The sequence below is a fragment of the Lycium ferocissimum genome, chromosome 6 (assembly GCF_029784015.1).
Source record: "Lycium ferocissimum isolate CSIRO_LF1 chromosome 6, AGI_CSIRO_Lferr_CH_V1, whole genome shotgun sequence".
Classification (NCBI taxonomy): Eukaryota; Viridiplantae; Streptophyta; class Magnoliopsida; order Solanales; family Solanaceae; genus Lycium; species Lycium ferocissimum.
Window position 1 is genome coordinate 67,579,769 of NC_081347.1, and position 23,919 is coordinate 67,603,687.

The 23,919-nt window shown below is 33.3% G+C and overlaps 2 protein-coding genes across 3 annotated transcripts; one reads left to right on the forward strand and one right to left on the reverse strand.

The window, feature by feature from the left end:
* Positions 1–531: 531 nt before the first annotated feature.
* On the forward strand, positions 532–2,249 carry LOC132060150 (E3 ubiquitin-protein ligase RDUF2-like). Its single transcript, XM_059453047.1, has one exon. The coding sequence runs from the start codon at positions 661–663 to the stop codon at positions 1,789–1,791; it is 1,131 nt and encodes a 376-aa protein (XP_059309030.1). The 5' UTR covers positions 532–660; the 3' UTR covers positions 1,792–2,249.
* Positions 2,250–12,886: 10,637 nt separating this feature from the next.
* LOC132060151 (peptidyl-prolyl cis-trans isomerase FKBP20-1) lies at positions 12,887–18,423 on the reverse strand. Of its 2 annotated transcripts, none has more exons than XM_059453048.1 (6): positions 18,291–18,423; positions 16,017–16,146; positions 14,340–14,473; positions 14,181–14,260; positions 13,417–13,509; positions 12,887–13,288 (listed from the first exon to the last, which is right to left on the reverse strand). In XM_059453048.1, exons 2-6 carry the CDS (start codon positions 16,123–16,125, stop codon positions 13,144–13,146), a joined length of 561 nt encoding a protein of 186 aa, XP_059309031.1. In that variant the 5' UTR covers positions 16,126–16,146; positions 18,291–18,423; the 3' UTR covers positions 12,887–13,143. The 2 variants fall into 2 exon arrangements, with proteins under 2 accessions (XP_059309031.1, XP_059309032.1); XM_059453049.1 differs by having other exon boundaries at positions 16,017–16,150.
* Positions 18,424–23,919: the final 5,496 nt, after the last annotated feature.

A 23,919-nucleotide genomic window follows, 5' to 3' on the forward strand; every position in this document is an offset into this window, starting at 1 on the left:
TTTTTATATCCTTGAATCGGGTGTCATCTAAACAACCTCGATATCTATCACAAGATAAGAGTAAGGTCTCCGTACACTCGATCCTTCCCATACTCCTCCTGCTCGGATTATATTGGGTATGTTTTTTGCTGCTGCTCTAAGACCAAATCTCCCTCTTTCACGAGCATGTCAAAGATAGTTTGTAACACTCCGTAAATATTGGTTAGGTGTGAATATGTTAACACTCCCTCTTCATGACGACCTCACTTTGATTAAATTCACACTCACCATTTCTGTACTGACACGTGTCAATTAAACCACCCAGCTTCAATGACACGCCATACTCCTAGTCATCACTTACACAATATTTTACTTTTTTCCAATTTTATCCTCCACCCCTAATTTAATTCCCTCTATATCCCTCCTCGTTATAATTATCCCCAATCCCACATTTCTTTCAAACCCCCATCTCTCTCTCTCTCTCTCTCTCTCCATTTCCCCACTTTCTCTCTCTAAAAAATTATTCTCTCAAATTTCCAAATTTTGCTCAACAAATATTAACTCAAATCCCATATTTTTTTTTTTGTGGGTTTTGTTCTAAGCTTCCAATTTTTTGGGTTTAATTTGTTTCAATTTTCAGATCTGTGAAAAAAAAAAAAAAAAAAAAATTAAAAATTTCAAATGTCTTCAACATATTGGTGTTATAGATGCAATAGATCTTACAGATTACTAAACCAAGATTCAATCACTTGCCCCGATTGCAATTCCGGCTTCATCGAAGAAATCGGGTCGGGTCGTGTTTCCGGGTCAAGTCCGGGTCAACCCAGAACCCGCAGAACTACTAACGGTAATAATGGTGGCGGTGACAGGTCATCACCGTTTAATCCAGTCATCGTCCTACGTGGCGGCAGCGGTGGCGGAGGAACCGGGTCAGAAGCGGGATCCGGGTCGGGTTTCGAGCTGTATTATGATGATGGAGCCGGGTCGGGTTTGAGGCCTTTACCGAGTAGCATGTCGGATTTTCTACTCGGGTCGGGTTTTGATAGGTTGTTGGAACAGTTATCACAAATTGAAGCTAATGGTATGATTGGTTCAAGATTGGAAAATAATAATAATAATGTTAATCCACCAGCTTCGAAAAGTGCTATTGAGAATTTACCTACAATTGAGATTGTTAATTCACATATTGTAAGTGATACTTGTTGTGCAGTTTGTAGAGAAGAGTTTTGTTTAGGTAATGAAGCACGCGAAATGCCTTGTAAGCATCTTTATCATTCGGATTGTATAACCCCGTGGCTTTGGTTGCGTAATTCGTGTCCTGTTTGTAGGCACGAATTGCCCACTGAAAGCCCGAATGTAGATAACGCGAATGTAGCGAATAATGAGGAAGAAGAAGCGGTTGGATTAACGATATGGAGATTACCGGGTGGTGGATTTGCTGTTGGTAGGTTAGGTAGAAGAGGTAGTGGTGAAAGGGCGTTACCCGTTGTGTTTACTGAAATGGATGGTGGTTTTGGTAATGGTAATAGTAATGGGGTTAATGGGGTTCAAAGGAGGATTTTATGGGGTTCTAGAGGTGATGTATCGCGACAAAATGGTGCGATTAGGAGGTTTTTTGGGAACTTGTTTTCTTGTTTTGGGGGTGGTGTTGTTGGTGGTTCGTCAGGGTCGAGTACTACTAGTTCGGATTCAAGGATAATAAATAATGGAAGTAGAAGTAGTAGTAATTCGATGTCGTCTGTGTTTCTTGCGACAGCAAGAAGGCGTAGAGGATGGGGTTTTGAAGGTAATAATGGAGTTAGAAGATGGTAAGGAGAAGTTGTTTATTATCGTCGTTGTAAATAGATGGAAGTGAATGCTGTGGATCTTCAATGGAATGCAAAAAAGATTTAATTTTTGATGTTTATTAAGGTTATATTTATGCAATTGAGTTGAAGATGCTATAGCAAGGAGGGATGACATTGGAATATTTGTGTAAGAATTGGCTCTTGAGTTGAAGAATTTGTTTCCTTCATAAGTGCTTGCAGTGTAATTCTTCATTTTATTCTTTTATCTTTTCCCTATTAAGATTTAGTGTCTATTGAAACTTATGAAGCTTACATGAATTCTCAATTTGTTGTATCTTTTTTTTTTTTTTTTTTGGTTGGAAATTCAGGTATGTCCCAAAACAGGGACCCTGTTTTTAGTCTTGGCTTGTTAGTTAAAGACTTGCTTTTGATCATGTAATCAAATTGGTCATCGAAGCTTATAAATAGCAGATTGTTTCCTTATTGCAGAATTCTATTTGTTCTCTACAATTTGATGTCATTAGTTGAAGTATGAAAGCTACTATTGTTAGTTGTTCTATGCGGAGGATGGACATGTACATACGCATAATATGGTAAATGTTGAACGTTGATATCCTCTGTGTTTCGGTTTGAGAGGGAAGTTTTTAAAGTGGTGTTGATTCCTGGGGTATAAACCTTTGTAAACATGAGTTGAAGTTGAGTCAAAATAATTGGCCATGTTAAACTATTGCATACTACTGATGGTAACATAAATAACCGACTGATGGAGAAGTTACAGGTTAACAATAAGCTAAGGAAGTGATGTTAATAAGATAAGCCTATGGCCTATACCTTGCCTTATCACACACAAAAAAAAGAACTTATGGCCTAAAGGGGTAATCTTGGTAAAAGTGGGAACCTAATAACTTTTTGATGGGTGAACCTAATAATGCATCTGCTGATAAAAATGGCTTTCCAGTGATGGCTTGTTAGTTAAAGACTTGCTTTTGATCATGTAATCAAATTGATCACCAAAGCTATGAAGAGCAAATTGTTTGTTATAGCAGAATTCTATTTGTTCTCTGCATTTTGATGTCATTTCTATGTTTGAAAGCTACTATTATTAGTTGTTTTGTGGGAGGATGGACATGTACATATGCTGAATGTGATAAATGTTGAATGTTGATGTTCTTGTGTTGCTGTTCGAGAGGGAAGCTCTTAAAGTGGTCATGACTCATGGGTGATAAACTCTTGTAAACACCGGTTGCAGCTTGGAAAGGTGAAGTGAGGTCAATATAGCAGGCCATGTTAAGCTATTGCATAACTACTGATGGTTAACATAAATAACCGGCTGATGGATATGTTAATTTGCTTATTGGAAGTTACAGGTTAACGATAAGCTAAAAGGAAGTGATTTTAATTGATAAGATAAGCCTATGGCCTATACCTTGCCTTATCACACACACACAACAAAAAGAGCCTATGGCCTAAAGGGGTAATCTTGTGAAAAGTGGGAACCTAATAACTTTTTGATGGGTGAACCTAATAATGCATCTGCTGATAAAAAGGCATTCCAGTGGTGAAATGCATGTTAGTGTAGCTCCAACATTCTTGGCTAAGACTTTGTAGACTTGTACTCAATGAGGAAACTTCTTCAGGACAGAGGATAGATTGTAGCTCAATCCTCCTTGATATGAATTATAAGTGGAATTGATTATCAAGAATACTTTGAAAAAGAGAAAAGAGGCAAGTTGAGAGAGCCCTAGCAGCATTTTAGTAGGATGTGACCTATAATAGTTGTTTAGTGCTGTTACCCTGCCTGCTAAGGAGAAGAAGTATTTCTTGGTTTAAGAGTGTACTTGATTATACTATTAGAGGCAGGTTGCAAGTTGAAAAATTTTATTAGGATGGGACCAACAGTAGTCTGGTAGGGCAGTGGTTATTGTTTGGTGCAACTTCCTTGCCTGCTACGGAGAAAAATATTTTTTGCTTTAAGTGAAGAGTATTTGATGAATTTAAAAGTGATCCCATTAGGGATGGTGGGGAAAACTGAGTTTTATACTAATTTGTAATGACAGGGTGGGACATCCTAATCAGACTTGACTATGAAAACTTTGCGAAATTGCTACTTATTTCCCATAGTGGAGACCTGGTGCTGCTTAGCTCAACTCTATGGTCTCAAGTTGTCCCATGTATAATTTTATAATATGGGTGAATAGTCCTTGTTCTCCTTTTTTCATTTCCTTATGGTGGAAATGGTAGGTCTCATGTATGGTTAAATGTGGACCATGAGCTGCTGATCCTTTGGTTAGTTATAAACTCAGACCGACAAGGGGATCTTTACCATACTATTCTTCAGCTTATGATAGTGTTGGCCTTTGTCACTATGTATTTGGCTTTCCGTTAACATTGTCGTTGGGTGTCGGCCGAGGGTCGCTGGCTTATGAGTTGGGTGCGGCCTAGTGTCGCAGGGTGGGTAGCCTATGTCGCAGGGCGGTGGCCTAGTGTCACTCTGGACACAGAGCGGTGGCCTAGACATTGTATTTTGCAGCATGCTAAGATTACTTCAATATTTGGGTAGGTGCATACCTATCTATTATTATAGTGTGCTTATCTGGCAGATTGTCTGGTCATTAATTGATTTTCTTGTCTTAATCCGGGCGTGTAATGTTTGCTTGTATGGTGAACCAATGAGTTTGGCTCTTTGCTTAGGTTTGTTAACGGTGTGCACTGTGCCATGTGATAACAAGAACTGAGTGTTTTTTGGACTCTACAGCTTTGCATTTGGCCATCAAATGGATCTGTCTTTTCTGAATGAAACACCCGGAAGAATACATGGCTATTTGACAACAGCCTAATGAATGTTTTGGACCACTAGTTGGCTAGTTAAAAGTTATAGGTTGAGAAAAACTTAGGAAGTTCTTTTAATTGATAAATTAGACCTGTATAGCATATGGGGTCATCTAGGTTGAGTGGGATTGTAAATTGTCGGTGTGATAATCTAATAATACACCTGCAGATAAGAAAGAGTGAAATGAATGCTTTTTTAAGAGTGACATGTTTTTAATGAGGAGAAGTTCTGAGAAGAAGACAGGTGTTAGGGCCAAATCTTCTTGATTAAGAATGTTAGTAGTGGTGATTACTGATTATCATTAAAAAGATTAGGAAAAGAGAGAAGTTAGTTGGAGAGCACTTGCAGCATTTTTATTAGGATGGGACCTAATAGTCTGGTGGGGTAGTGACTAGTTTTTGGTGCATTCCTTGTCTGCTAAGAAGAAGAAATGGTTCTTGTTTTAAGTGAAGAGTATCTGATTGATACCAGAATTTTTAAAGTGATTCCATTGAGCATGGTGGTTGTATAATAGTTTTTGATGACAGGTAATGTGGGACTTCCTAATCAGACTTGACTGGAAAGTTTTTGCAACTGAATTTCCATATTGTGAGGGACCTGCTAGCTGCTGCCTGCTTAGCTCAATTATATGTGGTCTGCATTTGTCCTAATGCACGCTCAGGTTTGTTCATTTTCTAAAGATTGATGACATGGTAGGTGTGATGTATATAGTTGGATGTGGACATTTTGTTTAATTATAAACGATCAATATAGTGGAGATGCATCTTCAGCTATTGGTTCTTCTGGGGCACATTTGAGGCTACTAACAGACACAGATGACCAAAATCGAGAAAAAAGAATCAGCTCAAGGTGGGACGTCGTTGAGCATTTGATTATATTTCTCCTCAAACTCAAAAGCCGTTGTTGGATGTTTACTGCATTGGCGCTTCCTATGATTTCTTTTCTTGATATGGAAGAGAACGGAAGGGTGCAACAACTGTTTCCCTGTATACACAACTATCAATTGCATAACATTCTGGTGGTAAAACATGTGCTACCATTGAGCTATTCTGGGTGTCTCACGTTTGATTTTCTAGGTTTTCTTGAAGTTTTAAGGTTGCAAAATTGTCTCAACTCTTGAGCTAATGTTTGATAATGTCATGTTGCAGTAGCTTGAGTTTGCATCCATTATCCAGGGCTTTTGAGTCCCACTCATTTGTGGGTTACCTTATGAGAAACTGAGGCAGCAATCTTAGTCTTACAAAATACTAGTTGACAAGGAGAGTCGAAATAACTATTACTACTACGCTTTAGTCCCAAACAAGTGTAGATTTCGGTATTTAGCACATTAATGTGTGCACTAGTGGGAGATTAGTCAATTGACTGTAAAACCTTTACAAAGTGTTGATTTGGCACAAAACATGGCAGAATGGTGGTAAAGGGATTAATATAGGCTATACCAGTAAGTTGTGAATAGGTTTAATAGGATCTAGTTCTTCAATATTGAATTGCTACCAATTTAAATGAAATAACATGACTTGTGGTATAGCCTCGATTTTAACTTAACTTGAGTGAGGCTAGAGATGGAGCTAGGGGGGGTGGTGGTTCATCTTCCTCGAATGTTTGTGTTATAGTTAAGGTCCAAAGTATTTTACAAGTATATGAAGATGCTGATTGTTCTTGATATTTTTATGTGTTTACTTCTTTATATTTTAAATCCTTTTAGTATAAGTCTTAGCTTCAAAATGAGGGTTTATTCGCTATGAACTAGAATGTGGATTTAGAAAGTAGTTGGTTGACTAGTTAGATTGTAAAAATCTCATAGTTCATGTTCAATGATTCTATTTTTGTTTTCAGCAAGTAGGCGTCGCGAATGTAACACTTAACTTTAAAATTAAAAAACGATTCTTCAGTTCCTTTTTTCTTCTTCATTTTCTTATTTATATCTTCTCCTTAAATTTAAGGAACGAACTTTCGAGGATATAAAAAAGTCCTTTTATCAGATTGGGACCCATGAATTCAGCATTTGATTGATGTGATATAGTAATATTTCATTTGGTTATAAAAACTGATATTTTTTTATACAAGCAGTATCTTTTAATTTTAATCCTCAAACCTTTTAATACCTCGCTTCTTTTATCCTCAAATTCTTTAACTTATTTTTTCTTCAAGTTTCTCTCGCGTCTTTTTATTTTTTTTAAAAAATTAAAGAATGAAATGTAAGAATTTAGAGTCATCAACCCGGCATGTTCCTTGAGATTAATTATAATTCAATACTTACATTGAACCAGATTTTTAGGAATAAAAAAATAAAAAAAACTAAAAGGACTCCATCGGTTTATTTTAGATTATAACCGTTATATTTTTTCATGTTTAATCTACGATTCTCTCTCGTAAAAATTTTTTCCATCGATTTTTATCGATGATAACAAAATACATTTCTTTGGATGAAATTTTGGATGTTTTTCTATTAAATTTTTTTGTTAAGGAATATAATTAAGCATCCAGATTTTAGGGAATGACAAATCACGTCAAAAGATTGAGATCGTGCCATGTGATGACAACAAAATACTTCTCTTTGGATGCTTACAGCTTGGTTTTGCTATTAAATGGAATTTAAGGGCCCTTAAGTCAAGGGATTTGTCTCTTTTTAATGAACATTTCGAGGAATAAGTGGCTATCTTTGGCATCTCAATGATTTTTGGACCACCCACTTTTGGTTCAATGAAAAATAGGAAAAGCTTACTCTAATTGCATGACAGAATGATATTTATTTCCACAATTGTTTGGATTAAAACAGTTAAAACTTCAATCATGTGAAATTTTACACGCTGAGTACTTGAATTTTATTTTAAAATGGGTAAAGATACAAAATTTATGAACTTGGAACATAATTAAATAATGACACCAAAATCGAGTATCTGTGCACTTTCCACTACTATTGAGTTTGACCATGTCATAAAACTGACTGATTGTGTTTTCAAGCCTTTTTAAGCATATCATCTAATTGCTATTCGTGGCACAACATTTCCCATTTTTCAGTACTACTAAATATTTTCACAATCAGAACTTGAGAGCAAAATCCTGCCAATGGCAGTAAAATTTTGACGGATCGCTAAGATAAAATTGATGGGCAAAATTTACCTTTTTACGAATCATGTAGTTCGTCATAATTTGAAGTGTAGATTCACCAATACGTTTTACTTTAAAACTGATTCAAATCAATTTCAAATTTTATACTCCAATGTAGTAATATCAATCTCAATAATTTTCAGTTGTTAGATTCAACTCAAACCTTCAAAAATCACAGAACAATTTTCTTTTCCTCAACAATTTTTTTTTTTTAAATTCAACAAGATTCAACAATGGTGTTCTTCGTTTTTCTTCAACCAAACCCATCTAAATCATTAGGAACAGATAATACAAGCTCAACAATATTATCCATACTTAATTCAATCACAAATTAACAGATCTTTGATTTCTACAACACATAGCTCGTCTGTTTTTAATTTTAAATGTGTCTTATAATACATTACAAAAGAATAAAGAGGAGGAAGAAGAATAACATGACTTGGTGTCCAAGAAAAAACGATTCATAATGATCAAAGTTGTAATTTCACTTTCAGTTTACTCCCCGTGCTGCCAACAGCGTAACAACTCACCAATTTAGCAAATTAGCTGACCTGGTGCACCAGCTGCTGCAGGTACAAATACTCGTTCACCTTTCTTAGGTTGACAAACTTCATAAAATCCAACATAAGCAATCATCCCAGGCATACCTGCAATTTCTTGATTAATGTAAATAGCGATCTTACATAAAAGTATCGTTGAAACGCCTCAAGACACTTTGTGGCCAAGAACAATATGTAAATTATGTAAGACTATGATATCATGACAAAATTTTATAAATAATTGGTTGAACTCCACCTATAAATATTGGTACACATGAACTAAATTAAACATTACAACTAAGAATGATGACAGCTGAACGAAAGCGGAGAGTGTGTGTGTATATATATATATATATATATCAGAATCCCAAGCCAAATTCTAAAAGCAAGTAAGTAGTAACTAACTAACATCCCACAAATGCAATGCTAAACACCAGATAGAATAGTATAGTCAACTTGGTTCTTTTAATTAGGATTTTTCTGACAAGAATATAGTTACCAAGAATTACAGTATAACAGGATAAGGGAATATCAGTATGTTCAATCTTTGAATGGCTGCAAATTTACAACAATAATCGATATGAATACTTAGTAAAAAGAAACTCGAATTAGAGGTACAAAAGGTAATTTATTACGATGTTATGCACTATGATGACAGGGTAAAACAAATGTGTTTATATGATTTCCACAATTGTTTGGATTAAAACGTAATTATAACTTCAATCATTGAATATTTTAAGATTCATTTTGTTATTATAAAATTAAATGGTATTATAAAGTGGAGAAAATGTTATCATATTTAATAGAAATTTATAATAGTTAACTTGAGAGATAAACAATATATAAATAAAAATGACTATAACCATAATAAAAGTTGCAGTAAATTTATATGCTTTTGTGAAAGAATTCCACTACTATTGAGATTGACCATGTCCCCAGGCAAAAAAAAAAAAAAAAAAAAAAGATTGATTGTGTTTTCAAATGCTAACTTCTTTATTATTATCATCTAATTGCTATTTTGATTTATTATAACAATACTTTTAACCTAATTTTATTAATGACTAAAATATTTTGATTAATTTAATTTTCTATGATATATTGTATTATTTAATTTATTTTGTAAACATATGGCATTATTTAAAAATTCATGACGGAAAAAAATCGCTAAGATAAAATTGTTCTATTGTCTTAGGCAAAATTTACCTTTTTAAAATCTTTAATCTGTATACTTAGATTTTTTTTCTACTCCAATATTTGAAGTGTTTTCACCAATACGTTTATATTTGAATGAAGTGATTCAAATAAATTAAAGATCAAAAAAGAACATTTTTATAGGCTCCAATGTTCTATTTTGACTAATATCAATTCAACCAATTTTCAGTTGTTAATTCAACTCAAACCTTCAAAAATCACAGAACAGTTGTTTTCATTTTTGTTTCTTCAACAATTTTTTTTTTTTTAAACTTTCTTCTACAAGATTCAACATAATGAAATAGTAATATTTTTCTCCATCTTCAACCAAACCAACAAAACTAAAAAATTAAAGAAAAAGTTTGAAAAAAGAAATAAGTCAAAATATTATCCAAGATCACTTTCATTTCAATATTAAAGTAGTATAATTTGCAAATGCATCTCTTTCACTTTTGTCATTACTATGTGAAAACAGGCTTTGATTTGGATCAATTTTTTAATTTTTTGTGTCTTATAATACATTACATATAAATGATAAAAAGGAAGAATAAAAACTATTTCCAAGAAAAAACGATTCATGATGATCAATGATTTCTCTTTCTATTTTTGGAAACCCCGTGCTGCAACAACGGTGATTTCAAGATAAAGGATCAACATCACCATGTTTAAATTTAAGCAAAAAAAATGACCAACATAGAGAGAAAATCTTCTCGAATTGAGATGCACCAGCATGCTGCCTTTTAAATTAGGTCAAATTGTACTTTTTCTCTTTTTTTATGAGTTTCCAGAACAACAAAATCTAAATATAATCACCAAATAATAAAATTATTACAAATTTTAAAAGTTAAAGAAACATTGTAGGGAGACATAACAAACAACAACATAACATCCCAAGTGCATGGAAGGAGACATGACAAAATAGAAAAATAAAGTGTCTTTCACTATGATTCTATCTCGATTAATGTAAATAGCAATCTTACATACCTGCAATATATGAATGTAAGATACTTAAAAGTAAAAACCTTAATAGCCAAACCTATTTGATCCATAGCCAAACCAACGTTAACAATATATAAAGAGAGGAACTTAATAGTTGATAAACATATGATAATAATCATATCATATATACATAACAAATTTATATAAATAATTCTTTAACTCCACCTATAAATATTTTGATGATTTCCCACATGATTGTCAATCAATGAACTACAATTAAATTAAAGAGATACATTAAATATGCACACTGAAGAATGATGACAGCTGAACGAATCTTATTTTAAGCAAAGAGAGTGTGTGTTGATTATATATATATATATATATATATATCAACCTAGAATAATACCACAACCTAGAACAATTCTAAAAGCAAGTAAGTAGTAATCTAACTAACATCCTCAAATGCAATTTTATCATGAAGACACCAGATAGAATAGTATAGTCAACTTGGTTCTTTTAATTGACTTTAATGGATTTTCCTGACATATAAACGAATATAGTTAGTGATTACCAAGAATTACATATATTTGTATAACAGGATAAATAAGCAATCGGAAATATCAGTAATGTTCTTCTCTTTCTTCAATCTTTGAATGTGTGTGTAATTTACAACAATAATCGATATGAATACTTAGTAAAAAGAAACTCGAATTAGAGGTACAAAAGGTAATTTATTATATATATATATATACACTAAAAAATAAATATTTAATTACAGGGTAAAACAGATGTGTTTATATGATTATGGTGGATTATACACTATAATAAATGAACTAACTAAAAAGTTCATTATTTAGTAAAACAGTACTACTTGTAATTGATTTTTCTCTTGTCAATTCAACCAGTATATGATCAAAATTCATAAACGATCAGGCTTTGAAAACCAACTCCCCAGTTTCATACAATCAGCCTACTAATGGGTAAATTTCTATGGCAAATATCAACAGATACCTTGATAAAAATGGTAACTAATTAACCGCTATAATAGGTTCAGGGGCGAATGTAGCCTTTTGACTATTGCTTCTATAACTTTCACTACAGGGTGTGTGCATGTGTATACATATATAAAAACCTACTAAACTCTTGACTAATTATATTTATCTGAACCCACAATTTTAACAGTTCAATATTAAAAAATTGGATAAATCCTATAAACAAATGTAAGAATTTAAGAAAGGAGAGAGTTAACATTACAGTGATCCTCCTGAGACTTGTGCATGAGGATACGCATTAAAAGGTTGCGAGACAAGTAGAGATTCTTGACAAGAACCCCATTTGATTGGATGGTCGTTACCCATGGTTTCATAATGTACGGTATCGTATTGTAGAGTACGGTATTATATTATATTGTATTGTATTAATGAATACAATGTTTGGATAGACTGTTCTGTTTGTTGCGGTTAATAACATTTTTATTGTTTGGTTGGACGGTATGATATTGTTTAATAACATATCAATTTACTAAAATACCCTTAACCCTTAATTACAAGCTAGTTGGTAAAGGATAAAATAGGAACTTCAAAAAATAAGTAGGGTTTTGACAGACACAATATTCAATGACTTTAAGTATTTTGAACATGTTTGAATAAATGAATCAAAGAAAGAACCGGTTAACTTTTTATAAATAGAAAAAGGGGATGAAAATGCATCTCAAGTCTCATCTTTGTTTTTCAGGAGCAGTTCTATTTTTAGGTTAACTTTTTATAAATAGAAAAATTATCCAAATGAAGCGCACAAACTTCTCCCGATCAATGTTAGCCTATGAATAGCCGTAATATATACAACTGAACCACCATGCTTAGACTAATATTCACAAATCACATGTTTAGCAACATTTAAAATATCCCAATTATGAAGCGAGCAATATACATACTATCAATGCTGCTCGTATTCAAGCCAAACTTGAAGCAAAGAAAGAAAAAGGAAAGGGGAAAGCAAAGTAAAATATATATATATATATATATATAAAATTGATCCTGAGTCCTTAATTCATTGAATTGAATAGTTTGTCGAGCTTGTATTTATTTGGGTCCATAAAGGTCTCCAAGGATATTACAGAGTTTGTCTAGCTTGTATTTAGTGGGGTAAAGATCTCAACTCCAAAAAGATATGTAGGATCCGGTGTATGAAGGATGAGATATCTAATTATCGATGTCAATGTCAAACATTTTGACTTGACTGTATTAAAAATAGAATTTATGTAATTAAGAATCACACACTTTTCACAGGCACAATATTTTGTCACTATAGCACTTTGAGAAATGTTTGAATAAATGAACCAAAGAAAGGAGATGAAAATCCCTCTCATCTTTGTTCTTCACGAGCAGTGTTATTATGTGGCTCATACATTATTTCTTACCAATGTTTTATAATCGGACCACCATGCTGAGACTATATCCACGAGCATTAGATTGCACAATTAGAAACATTGCAGTATTTAAAACATCTGATGATTTAAGAGCCTTTAAAATATCAGTAATTTGCTTAAAATGTGCTCTGTACAAACGCTTAAAAAGATTTATGAGCTACACTTCCAGCATAAAGTATGGCAAAATGTCAAAACTTTTAACAATTCGAAAGCACAGAAATATCAAGCAAATGACAAAGCATACGAATTAGCATATTTAACACCATCAGGTATTCCTAGTTTGTCTACCAGTATATGCTACTAGTAGTAGTATATTACGGAGTATAATACATGCCGATTTTACTTTGCTTTGCCCTTTCCTTTTCCTTTCTTTGCTTCAAGTTTGGCTTGGATACGAGCAGCTGCTGCGGCCTTAGCTTCTTCTCTCTTCTTTTTTTCTTCCTCCTTGGCTGCAGCTGCTATTTCTCGTTGCTTCTTTAGCTCCCTGTTTAGATGTATTGCCGAAATCTTAATCACTTGTTTTTTAATGATGTTCATGTAGGCTCTTACAGAAAATAAAAGCATGATTTTGAAGCTAATAGAGAGAGAGAGAGAGAGAGAGAGATCACTTACTCCAGCCTAGCCCTTTCGTCTGAAACACTGCTGATGCTAGAACCTTTACGTGGTCTACAAGCCACCAGCTCCACTTCGAAAACAAGGGTTGCCCTGCATTAAGATGTTTCAAAAACAACAATTAGATTACCACTTCAAAAGAATAACTCCCCCCTACCAGCCCATAACATTGATTATGTAGCTACCAATCAACGTCATGTTGCTTTTAACTGTTGGGAGTGCCGGAGGGACAAGGAAGTTGGTTTTAATGACTTGATGAGATGGAAATGCCAAAATGATGCCCAGGTGAGGCTGAAGTCAATCCACTATCCTAGACTGGTTAGAGCGCTAGCCATTCAGAAGAGGGGACGTTGTTTAGCATGATTCAAAGTGGACCCATATCATTTTCCTAATATAGAAACATTATAGTTTTCTCTCCCCAGTTTTGAATAGAGTATACATGAATGTTGGGATCAGGAGACGGAGCTTGAATTCTCTTCTTCAGTTATACCCTCGTAATGAAGGAAAATCCAAGATTTAAACTTGATGGATTTAACCTTTAAAGTTCTTAGAACAAAACTTATCATACTTCAAAAATTATGGATTGGAGTTTAATGCATATTCAATTTAGTGGTTTTCACATATATATCTATGTTCTGTGTCAAAAACACTAGGTTCATTTGAGCCCATAGTGTATAGCCTCTATCCACGCCTGACGGTACTATCAAACATTGTGTGACAAGACACACTTGCAACATGTTTAAAAATTTCCAGACTTAACTTACTCGGGGGGAATATCCGGTGGGGATCCAGCACTTCCATAGGCATATTCTGGCTTGCAGGTAATTACAGCTAGTTCCCCAACCTGGAAGATCAAAAAGAAAAAAATTGAACACTAATTCAAACTCAATGTACAACCACCACAAGTTAAAGAGCACATCGACCTTCATGGTCCTCAGGGCAACATCCCAAGCCTTAATAACAGAACCAGTGCCTATCTCAAAGGAGAAGATTGTATTGTCTTCACGGGTAGTATCAAATACTTCACCAGTATCAGCAAGAGTGCCTTCATAATGAACTGTTTTGTTACCGAAAAACAAAAGGAAAAGATTAATACATCGAATCTCAACCAACATGTAGTTCTTCCCAATACCGCTAAAAAGAAATATGCACTAGAAAGGAACTGAAAATGTGATAATGAAGATTGAGAGATTGCTGAAATAAGACAGATGGTACAGATAAATTGGCGATTATCAGTATGGGAATCACAAAACAGAGTACTAAGCTTAAACTGAACCTCATCCCTGTTTTTTTTCTTTTATATGTTTGCTAGGAGAGGATTAATTCACATGGTAGTAATGATTCTAAAACAAAAAAAAGTTTTCCATATTCTTGAGCTCTTATGCCGGATGCTGGGGCTACACTAGTAGACAGCAGTGCACAAGTCAATCCAGAAACAAATACCTGATCTTTTTAATCCAAAATGTTGATTGCTGTCTATTAATTTCAGTCACAACCATTGCGGCGTAAAGAAAATCTAGAAGCTTATGTATATAAACATGTAATTTTCCAGATCAAAAGTGGAAGAATACACTTTGGGGACTTCTTAAGTTAAAAAAGGACCTTAAATTATGAGGTTATTTGTCAAAAATAACATTTATCTTGACAGCTACTCTTGTCAAAATCTACTAGTTATCACACTCTTGAATGAGCGATGGAAGGATATTGTAGTATTTGAGTTATCCGCAGGACTTCATGACAATGGATGTAGAGTAGCTGGAACTCTCAATTGAGGCCTAACTTATAGCAGTAACTGATTAAACAAACTAACACTGACTTCAGAGGAATTACAGTTTCAAAATCTCCAATCCTTACACCTCTTATCAACTATCTCAAAGCTCCCGCTCAACCTTTCTTCTTTGCCATAAACTGCATTCTTCAAGCAATGGCGAATCTAGGATTTTTGCTAAGGGCATTCAAATATACAGATATAGACATACAAGGACAACGGGATTCAACATATACTATATATACATTAAAAATAACTTTAAACTTGTATATGCAGTGTAAGTTTTCGACAAAGGGTTTCAGTACCCTAGCTCCGCCCATGTCTTCAAGAATACTTTATAGATCAACTTTTAAGATTTTGAATAGCTACACTTTCTCTATTTACTCCAATAAGCTAAGCAATGTGTTCGCTTTCTTCTTTTGATATTATAAGGAGTATCCTTGCCTTTGCAAAAATGCAGTAACTACAACACTCTCCTCTTGCAAAGCATTGACATCTGTACACCCACGAAGTAACAGAATAAACATCTTTTTTTTCTTTACAACAATGTTCGAGAGGTGATTATTAAGCATATCGATGAAGGAAAACACGATATGTATTTACAGTCTCAAACAGTATGGGTCAAGGATGTAATGGCATGAGAGCTATAGTTACACAGTAAAGGTTCATTATGCATTCAAGTGTCATCCTAATAACTATATCAGTAGCCCATTATAACAGACATGCCAAAAAGAAAATAAGAAAAGTGAATGCCAGAGAGACTGACAACACCAAACAGAAAGAATGTAAGTGTTTTATGTTATATGCCAAAAGCTAGCTATGTGACCCATACCATCAACAAGAGGAAGACCCTCTGAGGGAGCAATAGCATCAGGTTTGGACCGTCGAACAATTTTTTTCATAACACCTCCATCTCCAGTTAAATCAATTGCATCACCCATGTTATACAACTTTTCAGCAACCTGGCTGGAAAAGAACATCAAGTAATGAGCAGAGAACGTTATTCACGTTATTTAAGCCACTAACTACTTAAACCACACACAACAAAAGAAAGAAGGAAATAAATGGGAATATTGTCAGAAGGAAATAGTTAAAGAAACAACTGGGAGCGTTTCATAGTTCTTTTCTCATTAACTGCATTATGGGAGAATTTATCTTCATCAAAGACGTAATTTTCACTAAACAGGCAAATGTTCTGAAACTGAACCGGCTTTAAAATCATTAACAGAAACTAGACCAGCATAATGAAGAATGGAAGAGCAAAAGAGAACCAATTACATTACACTTTATGTAACATTTAGGTTTGAGAATACCGTTTTACTGGTCCATATTTCTCTTGCAAAGCCTATAAGAACTAACCTAATATTTTGAGCAATAATTAGTCTTTCAGCATTTGTTTTCCCTTTATTAATTAAAAATTGAAAGTTCAGTAACGGGACTTTCTTTTTGCTTTTGTTGTTTGAATTTTTCAACTTAGATCACCGTTTCTGACCTCCTACTATCGTATCAGGAGAGGATACACAGTGAGGTTTGTTGCATAGAACAGTCACCAATCTCAATCAGATAAATCAAAGAAACTCACACCCATAGCAAATGACCACAGATGACCTATCAACGCGCACAAGGTCCATACAATAAAATGGACCGCTTTTCTGATAATCGATAAATCCCCAAGAGACCATTGTGCACGGTTCGAAACTCGCAGAGTATAGAGCCCGCCCCTGTACCCTTCTCCGCCTAGATAACAAGCTTTTTTCCACAATAACATGGACCCATTGTAACCCAGACATCACATAATATATCCCCCACTTCCACTGCTAGCCATATGAGTGAAGAGAATGGCAGTTCGCAACTCGAAAATGTTTAAAAGATGAATATCTTAATCAAAATAATTAGAATTTATTACTACTAGCAGCTAACGGTATATTGAAATTTCATTCTCTTCTGATATATGGAAAATCTGGAAGAGTTTGCCGGCTAAAATTCACCAAGCATTCCATAGGCCTTACTTTGTTAAAAAGTTAAAACATAATTCTGAATTATGTTGACCTCTCCTGCGTGGTTTGCAAGCTATTGCATACGACCTGGGATTATCCTGTGCACACACACACGAAGGGTAGCGGCTGCGGGTTCCAAAAAAAAAAAAAATCGGAGTGGAAATTTGAGCTATCCAGAGCATCAAGCGACTTGCACAAAATGTCCTACTAAAAAAAACTTTTCCTTTTTCAATCTCCTAATAAACTCACTTCCGCGAATTATACACTCAATATTTATTTACTCTCTAACGATAAAATTGATAAATACACAAAAATAACTACTACGCCACAATCCCAACTGGTTCAGTTCGGCTATATGCATTCTGATCTAAAGATAACATTGATATGTTAAAAAAAAATTGTTTTTTTATGCGTAATACATAGACAACCCCTTAAACTAGCCAGCAAATTCCATTCAGACACTCAAACTAAGGCTTATTCCAATTGAGCACCTGAACACATGATAAAGTGTTCCTATTAGATACTTTCGGTCCAAATTTTGAAAAACCTTTTACGAGTGTTATCAAGTGTCCATCACGTAGATAAATTAAACACTTAAAGTGTGTCACCTCCTTTAATTATATGCATTTGCCTCAATAAGCCGTAAAACCTCAGGCCCGTTCCAACTGAGGTTGATGTATCTACATAAAGGAGAACACGTGCTAAAAGCTTCTTTTTCTTAAAAATTTGAACCGAAAATATCTAACAGGAACACTTTATCATGTGTTCAAGTACTCGCAATCGGAGCAAAGTCTTAGTTCCAGTGTCTAATTAGAATTTACTGGCAAGTTTAAGCGGTTGTATATATGTGTTAGGCCATTTTTAATAGAGAAATCAACTGTATCGTACTAAAAAACGCAGATTAGTACAATATCAGAAGCAAAAGTTTTTGCTGCAAGTTAAAATTGCAATCAATTTAACAATTCGAATTATACCATTACAATATCATGCAAAAAAGGCGTTAATTAGTTAAAAGGGGTATATGACCCTCTATATGCATATGGGCGATTCTGAAATAATACAGCGATTATCTGTTGGAGGGTCATTTAATACAAAATTAGGGAACTTACAGTTCAATTTGGCCGGATAAATAGTTCGCTAGGATTTAGTGCCGTGTGACGGCATAATAATCAATCGGAATTTTTGGGTTTCAAATTTGGTATCTATTCGCTTCTTGTCTAAGCTAAACAGCAATATGGGCTTACAAGTGCACAGATAGCTCGTTTTGGAACCATCATTTTAATTATAGCCCTAGTATGTAAATATTTGCAAGTTTAGCTATTTCCGGACCAATTTTACGTACAGGCGACTCATTTAAATTGTAGCCGTAACATATAAATATTTACAAGTTTAGCCTTTTCAGGGTCAGCTTTAGGCATACCGTGATCGAAGTTGCAGAAGTTTGACAACAAACTTTCAGTGTTTTTTCCATTCCGACATTCTCACCTAAAGTTTAACTTGTCAAGACCAAACTTTTTGATTTTTTTGTTTGAAACTTCAAACATATGTATTCGAGAGTGAAAGTAGTTTTTAACTATCAATCTTCATTCCTACTAATATTCTCAAATTTTTTAACAGCATCCACTTAATTTAACTCAATTTTCACACTATAAAATTCAAAATCCTTAACTAATTACAGAAACAAAACTTTTAAAAAGGTGATTGCGCCTTAAATAATATTGTGGATATAGACTAGACTATGGGTTAACCAAAGAAGTTGATTAGGCGCAAGTTAAAGAGAACTTTTTTTTGTCACGGCAAGTCTCTACTATTAGATAAATTTATAAAACAATCACCAAAGCATGTTTTGAAATGGATGAAATTCTTCCACTCTAGTTAAAGTTTCTTTCAAGCTCTCAAAATGAAAATATTTCGATAGGAAGTGCTTTACACCACTTGGTAAACTTACTCGGCACAATATAGATTAGTCAGACTAATAATTGTGGGATGCCTAATAATTACATCGGAAACTAGTGCTAGAGGTTTCAAATTCGAGCTATGGATATAAAATCGTCTTTGTTAGGGAACATTTTATCACCCAATATGAAACTTTTCGATGTGAATCTAAATTTAAGTGGACAAAATAAAAATATCTAACTGAGTGGAAAACAAAAAATTCCAAAAGCCATAGATCAATTGGAAGCCAGTACACAGTCAAAGAGTATTACAAGAAGGTCGAATCTCAAGCCAACTCGTGCATAATGTTCGCGAACAGTCCTAGTCAAAGATGGAGTAATAGAGAATCAAAATTATGAGTTTGGATCCAACCAATTTGGTGACTCACATCCAACTCTTTTTGTCCAACAAAAAGCAACTCTAATGGGCCAGGGCTAAATAATAGCCCACCAACTCATTTATTAAGGATGTTACACAAACATCATACTTATCTCCTTGATACATTCCTCGGTTTTAATTTATGTAATATACTATTTAACTAGAATAGAATTTAAGAAAAAATGAAGTTTTATGAAATTTATGATCTAAAATAAGTCATCAATATGTGTGTAGTTGTAAATCATTTCATTAAAAGTAAAGAAGAAATTTTAAGTTAAAACATTTCTAAATATCGAATTATATTATTTTTTTAAACAGATTAAAAAGAAAAATATATCACATAAATTGAGACTGAGGGTTACATAAAGACAGTGCTTTTCACCTGAACATATATGGAGCCCACAAGACATTGCCCATGTGAACAAACGCGTCTAGCAACAGTAGAAAGTGTCTCGTGGATTTTTGGGATCTTGAAGTTCTTTGACATTTATAAATTTAAAAAATTCACCCACTTAATCGTATTCATTTTTAATCTTCGATAATATATACTCAGTGTGACAAATTTAGTGAAAAAATATATTTTGTAAATTATATGCTCGCTAAAATTTACAAAAAAGAAAAATAAGATTATAGTTTGTTATGAGCTTTGTTGAAATACTGTATAGTGTAGTACTACTCTTTTTCACCATGAGGATTAATGGCGTTTTCATTTAGCTTTGCCTAGTTTGAACTTCCAATTTATGAGTTGGTGATAAGTATACTTGACTACTGCAACATATTTCACTTGTCATGAATTTCATAAAAGAAAGAGTCCAAATTTACCTATTTGGCATACAAAATATCTTAATTTACCATGTGTTACAATATTAATTGGGGTTATTCATACCATCATCGTTAATTGATCGTCTCGTATTATTCTTTTGACTTTGATGGATTTGTAGAATAAATAGGATGGAATACACGTGTACAAGTATTTATATTTCAAAAAAGACATTCAAATATACCCTCTTCGTTTTGACTATGGTTTGAAAAAAATGACCTTTTATTATAATTTAGAGTAGAAATCTAGTAGAATCAAGATAAAATACGAGACGATTTATTAATGACAAGAGTATAACTGAAGTGAGTGACATAAATATAAAGGCGGGTATCGAACACAAGAAAGAAATATAAAAAATATCACTTTTAAATAAGAACGAGTACTGTATGAAGAGAAGAACTAAATGTTGAGCCAAGAGAGCAAACTTTATTTATTGCAAAATTTGGCCCCCCATCATAGTCCATTCCTCTTGGAGGGATTTCAATACATTGATCACAAGTCTTTAATGAATACAATGCATAAAGCATGAGTGAGAGTTGAGAGTTGCATGTGCTCTATTAAAATAGAACTTTCCAGTTTTGGTAAGTTTTATCTTGCCCTTTTCCCATAAATCTTTTATACCAAAGTAATTTCTCAAAAGTCACATCTCATTTTATACATAAATAAGCTCATTGAGAAGTTGACAAGACACAAACGTATGCATGAAGATAACATGATAGCAATAAAAGCATCATGAATCAACATTTTGGCATAATTTCGAAGTGATTTTTATTCGTGTTTATGTTTGCTATTTTAACGAAAAGGACAGAGGTCAAATCAACTTTCATTATTAAGCTAAGATTAATAAAAGGGATATTGAAATTAGGATTAATTTGTAGGGGTTTGACACAGTCGAGTGATTGTTGGGAAAAAATAGTTAAGTTAGTCTCTTAGATTACTATAATTGAACATTGGCTCTTTTGTTTTATTAAAGTTAGGTTAAATTCTATAAGGGCATTGTCTACGTTCAGTAGGTTCCGCAACCTTTTGGTAAGCTTTGGAAGAATTTTTAAAAATGGTAAGGGATCGTTCGGTAGCTGGTTAGGTATTTATGTATTGCAATCCTGCATATGTAATACTGGGTTTGGTAGCTAGTTATGTGGTGAGTTATTCCTGTATAAAATTAGTTTCGTGTTTGGTTTGAAATTTAGAAAATCGCATAACTAATCTATGTATATATGTTATGAGGGAATCTATGTATTATTTTATGCAGGACAAAGGTGAAATAGCTAATGAATGAATAACTAAACCCCGCATATCAATACATGTATAAAATAATACATAGATTCCTTTATAACTAATCCATATATTACTAATATCTGGATAATCCTAACCAGCTACCAAACGACCCCTAACAGTCTTATTCACTTATGTAGGATAGGTGCATAAAGTTGGACAAATCCAAGTACAACAACGAGAAAGTTATTATTGTAAATTGCATGTATCAAACATAGTTGTACAGTTTAATTGTTTCGGATAAAACCTAACTCGAGTAATATTGATCTCTTTATCTCAATTTATATAAGTCTATTAACATTTAAGAAGAAAATCATTTTTTTAAAATTATTATTATGGCTTTTCAAACATTTTTTTTGTCGAAATACTTTTGGCTATAATGTACTATACTAATTATGTAAGTTCTAATTATTTTAGAAATCCATTCAAGTTTTAAGAGAACAATATATATGAATTTTGAGAAACAACCAAATCCAAATTCAGATAGCCTGTACCAACCAAAGAAAACATATTAAATGGTTCTAAATAATTAAATATCAAACACAACGTCTTAGGAAAAGAGACAGCAATCTGTAGTGAGTTATAGGATCAGATAGTGTTAACATAATTGACATCAAATGGGGACCCTATATATTGCCAGTTGCTAAATAATGACTCACGAAGATATTCCAAAATGAGTTTGATGGCTATAACTAATTGCCAATGAGTCATGAGTTTTTGTATTATTCGAAACAGTTTTTCTTTTTATAATATATTTTATTTATAGAAAAACTATTTGCGCAGCAACGTAAATTCGAGTTTTCTATTGTAGCTTGGGGCTACCAAAAGAGCATTGTAATTGGGATTTAGATGTATCGTTTTATTTTCTTTTACATAGTGGAAAACTCTTTTTGATATTATTTCGAGAGCGTAGACTTAACTGAACTTTGTTAAAATTTGCTTATAAAGTTTCCTTCTTTCCTATTTTCTTTCTATGTGAGTGTGCCCTAATTTAGTCCGCACGTTTTAATAGTATATGTAGACATCAAATTTCTGAGATGTATTCACAAAGAGATCAAGCCATCAAATACTGTCTTTATCAAATTGTTCGACGTTCTTGGAGATCAAATGCATCACGAGGAGGTTATCCTACGTTCGAGAAATACGCTACTAACGACCCTCAAATTGCAGATAAATTTTAAAGAGAGAAGAATCAAGGATTAAACAGATCTTGTACCTGCAACATTCATCAATAAAATATCTATTTCTTTATATTTTGTTAGTGGTTGCAATTTAGTTCCACATATCAAAAATTTATTGCAAACAATTTACGTAATTCGAGTTGAAAATAATAAATACAGATAAACCTACTTGTATTTTAATATATTCTTTTTTCTTTTCTTGATTTTTTATTGTGTCATATTCCTAATAACTTATTTAATTACTAACCTATAAAAATATGGAGAGAAAAGAGACAAAGAAGAGCAGGTGGGGGTAAGTGAATAGGGTTAAAGGAAGGGTTGATGGGAAGAAGAATCAAGAATCCCCATGTGGTGATCTCGTGATCCTTTGTCAGCCAAACAGTAGCAGTGTATGTTATGTGAACCCAATTCTTACATCTCCCAATGCCATTACTTCTCCTTATAAGTAACTTAATTTTATTTGTTAGTATGCAAAGTTTATTTTAGTAGGCTAAGCAAATAAAAAAAAAATTCTTTTGTTATCTTTGTTTTGCAAATTTTTGGTTTTCCGTGTGATGTCCGTTATCTGTTTTAAAGGCCGGCTAATCCGGATTCGTGCAGAAAAACTCCGCTTTAAAGAGTAAAGTGTTTCAGAAGTCGAATTCGAGACCTTTGACTCATAATAAAAGCAAATTTACCATTCCATCATAATATTTGGCAGTTATTTATGCTACTCGTTATATAGGTATGCTATTGACGTTACAAAGATTTTTTAAATTATAAATTTGATTTACTTTATAATAATATAATTAGGAATCTGATTTGAAAAAAGATATTAAAATTTTGAAAATATGACCTTCTTAAACCACTTGTTGGTAAACTGTATTTTGAATCTGAATGCATATTGCATGTATCGTATTTGAATACCGATAAGGTTCGTGATAGGATTTGAGACTCTTTGTATATCTCTCTTGAATATGTAGATATACATGTACATGGAAAATAAAATCCATTCATTGTACCTATATATAAGAAAAACCCATTAATTCATTGCACCCGAAAATCACAAGATTCCTTTTTTAATTTTAAAAGAAAAAAATAAATAAAAGTAGTATCGAAAAACTTAAAAGCAAGAAACACGTAATAATTTTGCATTTAAATATCTTATAG